At 39.1% G+C, this 15,443-nt stretch overlaps 2 protein-coding genes across 3 annotated transcripts; one reads left to right on the top strand and one right to left on the bottom strand.

Annotated features, from left to right (window-relative positions):
- Positions 1-833: 833 nt before the first annotated feature.
- Positions 834-13,534, top strand: LOC136253365 (mucolipin-3-like). The gene is made up of 11 exons (XM_066046021.1): positions 834-1,532; positions 6,335-6,496; positions 6,781-6,934; positions 7,059-7,218; positions 7,280-7,589; positions 8,162-8,311; positions 8,434-8,544; positions 10,469-10,591; positions 11,033-11,239; positions 11,316-11,731; positions 13,246-13,534. The coding sequence occupies exons 1-11, from the start codon at positions 1,125-1,127 to the stop codon at positions 13,271-13,273; spliced, it is 2,229 nt and encodes a 742-aa protein (XP_065902093.1). The 5' UTR covers positions 834-1,124; the 3' UTR covers positions 13,274-13,534.
- An 841-nt stretch (positions 13,535-14,375) lies between these two features.
- On the bottom strand, positions 14,376-15,438 carry LOC136253368 (calcium and integrin-binding family member 2-like). Of its 2 annotated transcripts, none has more exons than XM_066046025.1 (2): positions 15,324-15,438; positions 14,376-15,076 (listed from the first exon to the last, which is right to left on the bottom strand). In XM_066046025.1, exon 2 carries the CDS (start codon positions 15,060-15,062, stop codon positions 14,499-14,501), a length of 564 nt encoding a protein of 187 aa, XP_065902097.1. In that variant the 5' UTR covers positions 15,063-15,076; positions 15,324-15,438; the 3' UTR covers positions 14,376-14,498. The 2 variants fall into 2 exon arrangements, with proteins under 2 accessions (XP_065902097.1, XP_065902098.1); XM_066046026.1 differs by having other exon boundaries at positions 15,329-15,423.
- Between the last annotated feature and the right edge of the window lie 5 nt (positions 15,439-15,443).

The following is a 15,443-nucleotide window of genomic DNA, read 5'->3' as shown; positions in this document are numbered from 1 at the left end:
TCATTCCATTTGTCAGACAATAAACTCGCCAATCGCTTGTAAAAAACACTGGCTTCATGGCCCATTCCCCGGGAAGCAGAGAACACTATAGAGGGGTAAAAGAACTGTGTTCCACTTCACGGATTCGCAACTCATATGCTCTCTTCTTTGTTATTTCGTGTTTCCTGTAACATGACTGAAGGGTGGTTCCACTGTTGGATGGTGCAAGTGGGTTAAAAACTCTGACGTCCGTATAACATTTTTCATAACGACCGCCCCAAAATCCATTCATGGCAATGTCCAAGCGTGCGCCATCCTGAGTGTTGGCTGTCTTCTGTTGAAATCTTTCATCACTTAGAGGCTGCAGATGAGGCTCAACCTCCACATCATGGCACACTTCAGATAACAATTCAGCTGTGATATCCCTCACTTCGTTGTGGCGTATTGAAGCGGGGAATCCACCCTTTGGACAAGATAGGGCATGATCAACAGAAAAATTGAGTTCAGGGCCACTGTCCGGATTATTGATCGCTTTGTCCGGTTATTGATTGCTTTTCCCGACAGACATATTGGCTTCGTATTCCTAGCTGCTTCAACCATTCGGGCTGAAATTTTATTTTTGAAATACTTTAGCCTAGACCTTTATACGCTCCAAATTTTAGACTGATCGGTTTATCCGTTTGGCAACTACAGGTGTCCGGGAAAAGGATCGTCCGGTTGATGACTTAAGTTACTCTACGGCTCACCTGTACGAGCGCGTCATGCCAATGAGAAGCGAGCACGTGTGCAGTAATTTGTTGCTAGGAGACATGGTTGGAATTACCATGCGCGTTTATTACAATTAGTCACGTGAAACTCGTGAGGTTATAGGTGGTTACAATGCGGATGCTTTTAAATGATGAAAATCACCTTTGTTGATTGTAAACTGTGATGCAATTGACATGGGACTTTGAAGGAGAAGTTGTGTCTTAAATTTTCTGGTTTAGTTACGTGATAAACTCTACAGAAATAAATGTGATTGTGACTCGGAAGTCTTAAAGTTGTCGGAGTCTATTGGATGCACTTTGTATAGGGACTGATATATCGCTTAGTAGAATTTAAAGTTACTTATTTGTTATACGTCGTTCTGTGAGTCAGTAGAAAGAATGCAGGCTGCACCAAAGAGGAGAAAGTCTAGGAATTTTGCAGCTGAAAACGATGTTTTTACAGTGAGCGGTACATCTTCAGAAATACCCCCAGACCTAGTCACAGCGAAGCAGGGCGATGAAGAGTCAATATTATACTGGATGTTGAGAAATCTGTTCAACTTTACAATCGCGTCGTGTTTGTATTTTATGTGTTGTTTAAAGTTGAAGCAACGAGCCCAGAAACTAACTGGAGATGAGACTGATAGTGAACATGTAGTATTGTTAGATCAAGAGGAAGCAAGAATAAAGGAAAGGCTCCGGTTCCATTTTATGAATCCTTTCCAAAAGTGGAGATATCCTGCCCGAAGAAGATTTCCTTGGAAATTTATACTGCAAATTTTGAGTACAATTTTAGTGACGTTTCAGGTGAGTAACGTGCCTGAGTGTTACATACGTTGTCCCAGCATGACAAGGGTCTGTGATGCACCAAATTACAGTATGTGAGTGTAGCCGAGGGTGTAGCATTGTGTGTGCGCGTGCATGTGTGTGTGTGCACATGCGCGCAGCCACATGTGTTGGGTGAAAGGAATGATACAATGGAAGCATGAAAATGTTTCAAGGTTTCCTTTGGTCATTATTAACAGGCTCTTTTCCATTGAACTGCCACACGATCAACAACAGGTTTATGCTAAAGATTAGAGATTGATTAGAGAGTCTTTATCTTAAAATTCTTCATAGTAATATATATATGCTTGCATGTGGCCACGCAACTCATGTGTGCTACACTTGGCATCTGTATACATGCATGAAATCAAATGAATGTGATGATTTAGGTGCTGCTGAGACAAGATTTTGTCATGTGACAAGCATCATAACTGTGTATGTTGTGACTTCATGTAGCTCTTAGTAGTGATTTCAGTTAAGGACACTGCTACATTTTCTCCTCCAAGCCAATAAGTTCTTTAGGAATGTGATGTGATTTAGTGATCATTACAGATGTAATCATTGTAAATTCAAAAACAGGTTTTGTAGTGATTATACGCTGTTTATCTACCACTTTTTGTATTGGGCAAGCATCTGGGGAATACAGCATAACATACTGTACATATTCAGATTACAATATTATAAAACAATGAAATAAGTCCTATAGACACCTTCCTCTTGTACAGTATGTTTTCCTTAGGTAAATTGTCTTTTTGTCCATGCATATATAACTATGTACCACTCTGCGTGGGCAGTTCAAAGGCACCGCCAGTGCCATAATTTGTATATTGCACTGCTGCAGACCGCAGCGAGTGCATTATAACTTATAACGCACTGGTTGCGGTTTTGTAGACCACAACGAGTGCATTATAAGTTATAATGCACCAACCGCAGTGCAATATACAGATATTGCACTGGCTGCGGTTTTGTGCAGCATAGCACAAGTGCCGGTGGCGAAGACCACTACGACACCTCACCGAATAGGTGGAAAGACACTTCACAGATCACTCGAATTCTTTTATAGCCTGACATGTAAAGGTCGATTGTGGGCCATAACGTCACCAATACGTATAATGTTTACAAGCAGCCAATGGCGATCGAAAAAGCCAACGCGGGTGGCCACAACTCTAGTCTACATATATATATAAACGTACTTATACACCTTACTAGTCTGGTGCCATCTTAGCCCAGATTAAACTGTAGTCCACTTCGACAATGACTCAATAAAACAAATATATTCTAAATAATACTAACCTTTACGTTCGATTGTGGTAACCAGTTTTGTCATGCCACCAGATTCGAGTTTAGCCAGTGTGAATAGTAAGAATTAGACTAGTATCGTTTAGTAGTTAGGTTTTGTTTACTTAAACCGTCTATTTAGCTGCTTTTTTTCGCTCGAGCGAATCACTATGGTGATTAGTCTGGTGCTTAGTCTATATGGCACGCTGGCATGCTGAGCACTACATGATGAGAGTGGAACAGCGAATGCAGGTTAGTGATATAACCCATAACGTACTAGCTTTCAATATCTCAGGTGGCTGCAGTACTGCAGGGGGAACGTCATCGCAACGTCAGGCTTGGTTACCCACAATCGATGTTAGAAACCTGGCCTTTATAAGTGTTACAGCTGTCTTGTGAGACTCTCCCCACCTATTAGGTGAATGGTACATAATAGTGTTGCACCGATAATCGGATCGGTTATCGGAAAAACCATATATCGGCTGTATTTTGTATATCGGTATCGGATCGGCACCATGAGAGAAAAAGCAGCAGATTCAGATATATGTATTATTTAAAAAATACATGCTCATGTATACCAAACTATGTATAGAGTAGCATTTTACTGCTTTGCAATGTTGTTATTACTGCTTAAAAGTGCTGCCAACCATTGCTGTAGCACTACCACCACTACAAACAAGCTAAATTAGTCTTCATAAACAAATTTGTGGTAAAACTCACTAAAGGATAGACATGCAGTATTATATCGGATCGGCTAAATTTAGCGGCTTGGAAATATTATCCAATATCGGTTATCGGAATATCGGCAAAATGTCATATCGGTGCAACACTAGTACATTATATAGTTATACAACGGCCACGAGTGCTCTGCCTGATATAAACGCACGAGCCTGAGGGCCGTTAGGCCCGAAGGCAAGTGCGTTTATACAGGCAGAGCACGAGTGCACGTTGTATAACTGTTATGTACCACTCACCTAATAGGTGGGGAGAGTCTCACAAGACAGCTGTAACACTTATAAAGGCCAGGTTTCTAATATCGATTGTGGGTAACCAAGCCGGACGTTGCGATGACGTCCCCCCTGCAGTACTGCAGCCACCTGAGATATTGAAAGCTAGTACGCTATGGGTTATATCACTAACCTGCATTCGCTGTTCGACTCTCATTATGTAGTGCTCAACATGCCAGCGTGATCACTCAATCGCCATATAGACTAAGCGCCAGACTAATCGCCATAGTGATTCCCTCGAGCGAAAAAAAGTAGCTAAATAGACGTTTTAAGTAAACAAAACCCAACTACTAAACGATACTAGTCTAATTCTTACTATTCACACTGGTTAAACTCGAATCTGGTGGCATGACAAAACTGGTTACCACAATCGAACGTAAAGGTTAGTATTATTTAGAATATAATTTGTTTTATTGAGTCATTGTTGAAGTGGACTACAGTTTAATCTGGGCTAAGATGGCACCAGACTAGTAAGGTGTATAAGTACGTTTATATATATGTAGACTAGAGTTGTGACCACCCGTGTTGGCTTTTTCGATCGCCATTGGCTGCTTGTAAACATTATACGTATTGGTGACGTTATGGCCCACAATCGACCTTTACATGTCAGGCTATAAAAGAATTCGAGTGATCTGTGAAGTGTCTTTCCACCTATTAGGTGAGGTGTCGTAGTGGTCTTCGCCACCGGCACTTGTGCTATGCTGCACAAAACCGCAGCCAGTGCAATATCTGTATATTGCACTGCGGTCGGTGCATTATAAGTTATAATGCACTCGTTGTGGTCTACAAAACCACAACCAGTGCGTTATAAGTTATAATGCACTCGCTGCGGTCTACAGCAGTGCAATATGCAAATTATGGCACTGGCGGTGCCTTTGAACTGCCCACGCAGAGTGGTACATAACAGTTATACAACGTGCACTCGTGCTCTGCCTGTATAAACGCACTTGCCTTCGGGCCTGACGGCCCTCAGGCTCGTGCATTTATATCAGGTAGAGCACTCGTGGCCGTTGTATAACTATATAATAACGATGGTTGCCTATGTAGCACTGTGATTTATTGAAATATTGCCCAACCCTACTGTGATTGCATAAGCAGTTCTCTATCAGAGGAGGTTGGACACATTTTGAGTGCCGCTAAAATAAATTATACAAAAGTCTTTTTATGGAGTAGAGTAAACAGTAGTTTTGAACAAAACAGTAAGACATTGTCATTTCTGTTTTGAATACATACATGATCGGTATGATGAAGTTATACTCATGAAAAAGTGGTTTGGTATTTTCACCCAAAACCCTAGGCACTTTTGCAAAACTTGCGTGAAGAGAGTCTGTCCTTCAAAGTTCTTTAATAATGATGTTACATATATATTATTGTGTATAGTTATATATTAAAGTTTTAATAGCAATACCTCTTCAAAATATCCATTTGATGTGGCAAGGACTAATTATAATCATAATTTTTAAGTATAATATTTGTGGGAAAAGTGGTCTTATTGCCCATGTCAGCAGATTCACTTTTTCACCAAGAACACAAAGCTACATGAATAAACTATCAAATTTCACCATCAGTATCAGCTACAGTAGACTTGAGTGGTCGGCCTTTGCTGGCTGCTTTTCCCAAGCCCAGTGGCGATCCGTACGTGTGGTGTGGGGCTTTAATGGAGCTATGGTCAACCTAGAGATGACTGTATGTGGCTGTACAGCTCCGTGGTGTTGACTAAAGACCTGTGCTGTGAATTTCCTTTCATTTAAGCCAGTTTTGATACCTGAATGGCCCATAACTTGGCCTAATTCATCCCTACGTGTTCCTCTTCAATTTTTTGAACAGCCTCTGGCCCTCCTTCTAGGCCCCTGCCTCCTACCCCATGTAGAGCTTGCCTAATACAGCCAACCTCGGTTCAAAAATCTATCTAAAATGGCAGGAAACTTAGCTGTTAGCTACTTGTACAGTGGATGCTCTGGAAAGTAAGGGATTGGTATATAACGTGTGAAAAATTGGTACACATAGCTTCAGCCATTGACAAGCTACAACACACTAAATACTTAAACCGGCATTTCTCAATACTTTAAAGTAGGCAGTTTTCCTAGACTGGGTCAAAATGTTAATGCGTGCGTATGTTGGTGAGCTTAGAAACATGACTGGATGAGAGGCTTATCCCATAAAATACTGTAGAGTGTGACCATTTTGTCAGATCAGTTTTCTGAGACCATTCTATAATATTGTAGTGCCTCTGTGGAGGATATTAATATCTCAATTACTCAGCCACTCTCTTTTCCTGTTTCACTGAGTTGGAGAAAAAAGATTTCTAGTGGCAGGCATTTTGTAGCAAGGCATTTCTAGGACCTGAACAAGATGGCTACCCATTAAGCAAGATCCCACGAATTTGTCTGTACACCAGTGACCTGATTTTTGTGTCCAATTTGTTTGTGTGTACCATGTATTCATCTGAGCTTTTAACTTTTTGTTGTTGCTGTACTGATCTTGTCTATGTTCCAACAGGTCGCCTTGTTTGCTCAAAGCAAATTCAAGCTGACCTATTTCCTGTCTCAGAATGTTGAAACGTTTCACTCAATGTTCGTTTTTCAAGACTGTAATGGACCAGTGGGAAAAGTAGTCACTATGGATGACCTGTATAATCAAATCTCTCATGCCGTAGATATGGTAAGAAAATAGATAGTTTTTCACTAGTGGATTGCATGTAAAGCATTCACTAGAAATAGTAGTGAAGTTCTGCATATTGCACCAGTGTTGTATGTACACACAGAAAACTATTCATGAAATAGTGTGTACTGGAGTTCTAATTGTTAATTCTCCCCTCAGAAAAATTAGAGGGAAGTTATTAGGGTATTCCCAGGGATTTTGTATTGTCCCTTTCTATGATCAATTGCACAACAATGCTGTTTACATACTTTCATACTTTTTACAATTTTTTTGTTCCTATATAGTACTACAACATTCGGCACTGTGCAGTGGGACCATTTGACTATGAGTTTCCAAATGGGTCACGTCCTAACCTGTCTATGGAGATTAAACGATATAAAACTGCCGAAGTGTTTGCTTTTAACAAGTCATATTACTTCAGCCCTGAAATGATAACAGGTATGTATTGTACTGTGTATGTGTTGTGTGTACGAGCACGAGTGTGTGCTATGTTTTTGTTTTGTACGTATAACATTCATGTATTCTGCATATACTGTTAGTAACTGTATTTCATCCCACACAGAACAAATTCCACTCTACAACCGTACCATTACTTGTACAGGAGAACTGCCACCAGCAACCAACTGTACTAATGCGAGTATTCCTTGTTGTACTGTAACTTGTTGTAATCATACTGTAAAGGAACAAGTGGAGCATTACATTAATGAGAAGAAACTGGATGGGTGAGTTACTGTGTACACACCATGTTTGGCCATGTTTCATGTTGTATGTGTATACCTTTAGCATTCTGAATATCAAGTTCTTGTTTGGTCTGACATCAATCTATTTGGATATGAAGAGTCGTCCGGTCTGCACCAAGTTCTATATCACAATATTATTACAGAATGACGAACATAGTGGCAGTATCCCTGTGATAGTGGATGTTCAATCCAAGCTCAGTAGATGCAGTGAAAATTTGTATCCTGGTGATGTTGACTTGATGAAGAACTCTCAGTCAGAGTTTGTTCCATTTGATATAGCTGTCATCGTAATTTTGATTTTATCAAGTATAACATACATACGGTCACTGATCAAGAGTTCGATTTTAGCAAAGGTGCGTGTGTGCGTGCATGCATGCTCAACTGTGTTATACTTTCAAGTATGCTTTGAAAACTCTCCTTAATGGGACCGCCTGCATAAACTGCATGTGCATGTACATATATGGTACCACCCAGAGTTCATAATATCTGTATGGGGGAGAGTGTCTAACTGCCAGTATGGGCTGTACAAATGATGATACAGAACTCTGAACTCTTGATACCACTGGAGGAAGGAAGTAAATGTTAATGGCCTCCAAGTAATTATTGAAGTGGCCTAATAATGGGGTCATGAAGTACATCTTTGTGACCTACTTACACTACTTGACATGTCAACTACTGTATGTATTTTAGTTAAGTATTGCAGGAAGGCTACAGGCTAAATGAAGGTTAACTATACAGAGTTATCTGTGTTATTATGCTAGTCGTCATATGTGAGTTTCACCAGCTGCCTTCTGCCAAAATCTTCATTCATTCTCACTAGTCAAATAGCCTGCACATGCAAACAACTGACATTAGTATTGTATTGCTGTACATGTGTTTCCTAATCAATTGTCCCACATGTAAGTACATATATGCTGTGATTTAGGAGACCAAGCTTTATTTCAAAGAGCGACTCAAGAAGCGTCTGCGATGGAAAGAAATCAGTCCATTGTATAACAAGTGGTTTGTATTGATGTTGTTTGCCAACCTTCTGATCATTGTCGCCTCCATGTTGAAGATATTTATTGCTGATCAGGTAAGTGTTGTACATATACACACTGTATGTTGTACAGTATTATTATGTAGATGCAGTGCATATGCATGAACACCCTTCTTGTACATTGTTTTATCCTTTGTGTTGTATCACTCAATCTACAGGTGGTGATATCCATATCGCTAGTGGACAGCTGTAGTATATTACTGGGACTGGGTGTGTTCCTACAATGGTGTGGTCTGCTGAGATTCCTCAGCTACTTTGAGACGTACAATGTATGTATGTGAGATATCACTTTGTGTAGTGTGTGTGTTGTGTGTGTGTTGTGTGTGTGTGTGTCTGTCTGTCTGTCTGTCTGTGTACTGTGTAAAATGCATATTTTAAATGCATTGCTCTTTGCTGCACAAACAAAACTTTATATGTGACTGGATCTGCAAAAAGCAGTCTTATAGCCTGTCCAATTGCATGTACTTGGCAGCACATAACTTGACTTGTGAAAATGGTTCCAGTTTGAAATTTGATCAAACATAGTACTATTACATGGTGCAATGTAAAGGCGATAGGATGAATGCATGAGTGGTTATTATCAGTAAAACTTGGGAACTTGGAAAGGCTATAAGGCCCCTTTTCGCAGATCCGGTCACATATTGATATGGTACACAGTAGTATATTAGGGATCATGTACATTTGCGATTTCTCATAAAAATTATAAATGTGACCATCTCAGCAAAAACCCGTCTAGTTCGCACAAGCATGCGTATTGAGAAAAACGAAATTGAACAAAAATTGGTGAAATTACACGTGTTACTATGAAATTTTTAAGCAAGTTTTAATCGAGCCATTACTCAGGAAAGCAAGTGTTAAATCGATTGAATCTATATGTAGCATCTTATTCGCCTAGTCATGGGGAGTTCGAAAATCTTTGTTTCATTTCTGTAGCCCCAATGATTTGCGTGTCACGTGTGTTTGATTACGATGCGGTAGATGTAAACAAAATCGTCACTGTTTCTTCAATAAAACTGCCTTCATACACCTATACACAAGTGACTGCATGGCTAAAACTATACCTTGGTTGATCTGCCAATCCATGGTGAACACTGTAAGCCAAATCCCAACTTTGTAGACTAATTCAAACGGATGTTATGGCTGCTAATGTGAGTGCCTGTAGTTAATTTTTATTATGGTCACTGTACAAATTGATTTTCTCTAATTTCTAGTGCTGTAATTCCAAAATTACTCACCATAATTGACTGAAATTTTAGTGAACCATTTCTTGGACTATGCAGATAATGCTGAGGAAATAAAAAGAAATTCGGAAGTTGTGTGAACTAGATGGGTTTTCGCTGAGATGGTCACAAATGTATATTAACTAGAAACCAGCCTCACAACTCCTTCATAGTGTCTTGGCAGTATTGGTCAAGCCCTAAGATGTCACCAGAACAGCTAAATATGCTACCCATAAACTGCTACAGTAGTCTAAAAATTGTGACCGGATTTGACAAAACAGGCTTCCACACACATCCAGATATGCGAATTTAAAGGACCTTAACTCAGTGTAGGAGTAAGCTATCACTTTCAAATGTTGACCTGGTATTGCACAATGCAATGAAAGACATTTGTGAAAATTGTAGATTAATAGCAATCTGAGTGCTCAAGTTACAAGCGGTTACTGTCGAAGAATTGGATGTGTGCGGAAGCCTGGTTTTGTCAAATCCAGTCACAAATATATTTAAGAGAATTATATACTGACTAACTGCCTACCTGCTAGATGCTTTCAGACAAGTGTACTGTATGCCAAAAGGCTCCTGTCTTGGTGTGAAAAAACCTATTGCATGTAATTTGTAAGATTTTATTAATGGTATTGTATTTTGTAAACAATTTATCATGATATACACATGAACTCAATGTATCACATTGTGTAAAAATAGCCTCAATACAGTTATTGTCTCATGCTTTTATTGCGTTAGCAACGATATAATTTATTTTGTTATATGCAGTACTTGCTGATCCACTACTCATACATGTATCTTTCAAAACAATAACCAAACAAGTATTATGAATGACTATAGGGATCAGGTATCTACAGGTGTATCTACTCATACATGTATCTTTCAAAACAATAACCAAACAAGTATTATGAATGACTATAGGGATCAGGTATCTACAGGTGTATTATGTACGTTCACACATATTCCACAGGTACTACTGATAACTCTACAGTTGGCGATGCCCAGTGTGGTCCGGTTTGCCATTTGTACTATGATATTCTACATTGCCTTCCTGCTGTGTGGTTGGCTAGTATTGGGACCCTACCATCCTAAGGTAAATGTGAAGTGTGTTTAGTGGGCATGTGTGTGTGTTTGTGTACTGTGAATAGTATGCTTATGATATACAGTACAGTTAGACTTTTGGTGCCCACACCATCACCTGGGAGGCAATATTCCATAGGATATGTCCCAATGGTTCATTGGGTCTGTAGCTTAAAGATCTCTTTTGTGTGCATGTGTGCACTACAGTGCTTGAATGTGAGTGTGTTTTTGCTTAATATGCTGTGACTGCATAATCTCATGGGGGTTTGTGGTGGTCACTGATGGTTATTCAAAGGTTAATTGTGTGGTTTACCAATATAGCTACGTGGCCAAATCATGCTACAGCATGTTTATATGTGGTCAACCATGTTAGCTACAGTGGGAATTGTCAAGAGGGTGTAACACTTTAGAACAGATTATTTAATTAACATGTGTATGTGTTTGTCCCATGCAGTTTCGTAATCCATACATTGCATCAGAAGCATTATTCTCTCTACTCAATGGAGATGACATGTACAATACTTATGAGGAGATGTCCAACATGTCCACACCTGTGTGGATATTCAGCAAGATCTATCTCTATATCTTTATTTCTCTTTTCATTTATGTTGTGCTGAGTTTGTTCATTGGCTTGATCGGTGAGACCTATGAGACTTTAACGGTTAGTGTGTGTGTTTGTGTGTGCTTGTATGTGTCCTGTAGTTCAATCGTATTACTTTTAATTCATCTGTGACTAGGAATTATGGAGAAGACGTTCCCATGGTTATTTACGTGACTGGGCAGAAGAGGAAGTCATCCACACACCAACATCTGACCCTCCGTTTCCTATCCCCCGGGTCCGTGCTCACTCTATATCATCAGATGATCACGGAGACACGCAACATCATCACTTACATCATGGTGACCAACATGAAAATCGACGCATTCATAGTTTGGCTGACATGAGATCAAGTAGTCCAATCTTAGTTAGGGTTGAAGAGCCGCCATCTTGGAATTCTCCTTCCAATGCAGCAGACAGTGGCGTGAACAATAGGATGCATCCTCTACACTCATCCATGAATGTTGCCGCAAATTATGGCAGTACTAGTACCAATGATCAACCACAACATTTAACACATCTATATCCCAGGCTGGATTCTAATTCGCAGCTGCAGTGAGTGAATAATGAACCACACATACGTACTGTATTATGCCATGCCATGTATACTCTCACACACACGGAAGCATATATGGTTGTGTATATAAAGTAATGGTATACTTCTGGATTGAAGTTCATTGACTGAGCCTCCCCTGTATACAGAGTAGCTAGGGCAATGATGCACTAATCTAATTTAAGGTTTCCAGCAATAAAAAGTAGTGAAACAAGAGATGATGAGGGAAAGCAGCAATGTGGAAAAATCCCAACTCACCATTGTAGGAGTAATGCCAAAGTAGGGATTTTCACAGTGCCAAAGTAGGGATTTTCCCTCATAGCTACCATCATCTCTTGTATGTGTCACTACTTTTTATTGCTGGAACTCTACTTCACTTTTTTTATTGCACTAGTTTGTTACCTTTTTGTTAGAGCATGAAATACACATAGTATCTCAATGTCACCACTCAGCTACACAGTAGATCAAGGTAGTGGGCATGCACAATGCCTTGTTTTCCTATGGAGTTAGATCATTGTCGTGGCTTGGTCTGATTGTTTAAGGGTGTGTGGCAATTGTTTTAAAAGTGCACCTTAGCTGCTACAGATACTACAGTCTGTTATGATTATTATTTGAGGCAGTTTCTTCAAAGAAAGTGTTGATACGGAAAATAAATGCCTTGGTGTGGTTTCTTGGCATGAAGAAGACAACCATTTAATTGAAGATAAAAGAAATGGCAAAGCGCAGAAGGCAGATATTTGTTGAAACTACAAAAGGTACATCTCACCAGTGTGTTAGTTGCTGGTGGTCATGTGCTGATTCATTTGGCCTCTAGCCTTGTGAATGTGGTCGGTCAGGCAGGCAGATGAAATTTCGAGTTGCGGCAATTTTATTTTTTAATATCCGGACGCCTGTAAGTGATTTCATGCTATACTTGATGTTGAATGGAGTAATATTATTCCATAAAGGTGATTTTCACCTCGTATGATATTTCTATGATGTGGCTTTTATAGTGGAGCACATCACTTTAGGGGGAACCCTACAATGGTATGTACAAGTTAAGCTAGGTCCTGAAAAATAACTAAAAATTAAAAGTGGATTTTTTCTCAAGAGAGTTAACATTTCAGCCAACCAGATGATTAGTGGTAACAGCAAAGGTGTCAACAAAAGACATGTACAGTTTGACTGTGTTACAAGTTTGAAAAAGACCTGTAACCGACACTGTACTTTTATGGCTTCCCACAGGAAATGTGTGATGACAATTTTGATTGATCGTAAATAATACATCAAACATTTGAACAAAAAGATTTAGAATTATTTTTAGCAGGTTAAGCACTACTACAAACGAGCCAAATTTCAAGATCATGTGTAATTGCATCCATGGGTTATTAAATGTTTTTGAGGATCCAGCTCAAAGTGTACATACTATAAACAGCACAACTGTACTGTTTGATATGCACACGAGTACATTCTGGTGATTATGCATAACAAATTATTCCAGCACATCTTGCATGTTTTTTTCTTTTTGTTTGTGTAGGGAATTGGCTGCTAGTACTGATGATTGAGAGCTGTGTTAATATTTGTATTCTACTTCAATTTTTCACCTGGCTGCGTAACGCAGCATTATTTTATATTTATTGACTATTTATGATAGATTTGGCTTATGTAAACTCGTGTAACAAAATGTACATGTGTGAGTGTCATACAGTGTATTTTTAGAAAGAGTTGGACCATTGTATTTGTACACTTTAACTGTTTACTTTTTACAACAGGTATATTGAATGACACTTGCAATTGTATAATTTATTGAGATTTATGCACTTGCACATTTGTTACAAAGTGATCAAATCTGAATTGAGATTTAAATACAAGTGAATAACAGTAGTAGTGTGGGACGACTGTGAATAGTACAACCTGTTTATTCTGGTCATGTTTCGATCAATTTTTTTCACCTTTTAAAACAGGTGGGTGGTCAAATGACATATTGTTACTAGTATCATGGCCAGTTTGTACAGGTGAACTTACTAGATGGGTGCTGTATAATGTATCTGACTGATCGTGACATGGCTAAATGGTGCGTTTTGTGTTGGAAGAAGTTAGCAATTGCATATCTGCCCATAATGTAGATTAATTTACTCCAGTGGATCCCATAGCTTGAGGGATTTTACTGTTAAAGCTGTCAGCTGGTCCTTGTACAGTGGAACAGCATTATATCAGACAGTTTCTATTCATGAGGTCTGTAAGACCTATACCCTACAGCATTTATACACAAGGATGAGGAAATGTAAAATTGTATATAATAAAATCATTAGATTCTCTATAAACAGTAAGACAGAGTGGTGTCACTTGATTATATTTTAGAACAAGGGGTTGGCGACAAGTTATTACATTTCTTGTTTCTCCTCATGTGTTCAAAGCCAGCGGCTGTAGGAGATACTTAATGGATCAGGCAGTGTGTGGAGTGATTGGTTTATATAGCCACCTGCATAGAAATTTTGGCTGGACCAGTTTCAGACAATATTGTACTGATTGAGGTGTTTACAAATGTCCACATTTCAGTTACATACCTCACATCCAACAGTCCTATACCCTATCTCAACCAGTTTGCATCAGACCTTTTTCACATCATTTCAACGTATACCATCTGTTATCACGTACAAACTCATGTCTTGCACAACAAATAAATTCCTTGAGATAAAAATATGTATACTCTATGTAACACACTGTGAACATGCACATCCTGAAAAACTATGTACAATATTTAAACTGCATTGTGGTTGAGGAGAAGTGTTATATTCTGATATGAAACACATTGACGAAATCTGGTGACCGTGAAATAATGTGCTCAAACTCAACATATGACAATTTCTGGTCATGGTCAAGGTCCGATTCAGCCATCACCCTCTGTGTAATAATATTGATTTCTTGCTCAGTAAGTTCATCATTTGTCAGACGTTTAACTGTCAACTCTAGGTCATTCTTGTCAATAAAATTGTCTTCATCAAAATCATAGATACGGAATGCATATGTTGCCTTTAAGTCCCAAGGGGCTGCCTCACTAAACACAGAGAACATGTCCAAAAAGTCCTCAAAGGATAAACTTCCATCACCATTTGTTGAGAAAACTTGACACATTCGATCCTTAAATGGATTCTCTTTCAATTCAGGCATTTCTTTTATCTCTTCGTAGTTGAGACGTAACTCATTTGCCTCTCCATTTCTGGGGTCAATTCGATTAGGACTGAGTCCAGCAAAACGTCTCCAGATGTGCAGTATTTCCTTCTTGGTGAAGAATGAACAATCCTGATATTGCTCTAACTGCTCTTCAGTAAAGACGCTTTGTTTACCACCCATGATTTCACGTGATCCTATTATAAGCAAAATGTAAATACATTGGCAGCATAGTATGGGGTGTCTATTATCTATGTTGGCAGAAACATTCACAACACGACTGTTGTTTTCAACACATACATTCTAGCGCATCACTTAATAACGTTCGTAAAGGGACAAAATAAACAAAAGGGTCACGGAGATCCACAAACGACGTAACAGTTACTTTTAACATGGCGCAAATCCAATACGAAGTAATACACACACTAGTAATGAACGTTATACCTTACCTGGTCTTGTACACCAGAATCACCCCCCAACGTCGCCACTGAAAAGTCAAAGCCACAACCAACAAAATTTTCACACCACGCTTGTTTAAATCACGTGATCTACTCAAAAATAGCC

The sequence above is a fragment of the Dysidea avara genome, chromosome 4, assembly GCF_963678975.1.
Source record: "Dysidea avara chromosome 4, odDysAvar1.4, whole genome shotgun sequence".
NCBI classification, from domain to species: domain Eukaryota; kingdom Metazoa; phylum Porifera; class Demospongiae; order Dictyoceratida; family Dysideidae; genus Dysidea; species Dysidea avara.
This window is presented reverse-complemented; position numbering and strand designations above follow the sequence as displayed.

Excerpts from the sequence above, each read along its gene's own strand:
- LOC136253365 (XM_066046021.1), top strand. The coding sequence starts at position 1,125 with ATGCAGGCTGCACCAAAGAGGAGAAAGTCTAGGAATTTTGCAGCTGAA. Across the intron at positions 1,533-6,334 it reads CAATTTTAGTGACGTTTCAG|GTCGCCTTGTTTGCTCAAAG; the intron begins GTGAGTAACGTG and ends ATGTTCCAACAG. Across the intron at positions 11,240-11,315 it reads AGACCTATGAGACTTTAACG|GAATTATGGAGAAGACGTTC; the intron begins GTTAGTGTGTGT and ends ATCTGTGACTAG.
- LOC136253368 (XM_066046025.1), bottom strand. The coding sequence starts at position 15,062 with ATGGGTGGTAAACAAAGCGTCTTTACTGAAGAGCAGTTAGAGCAATAT.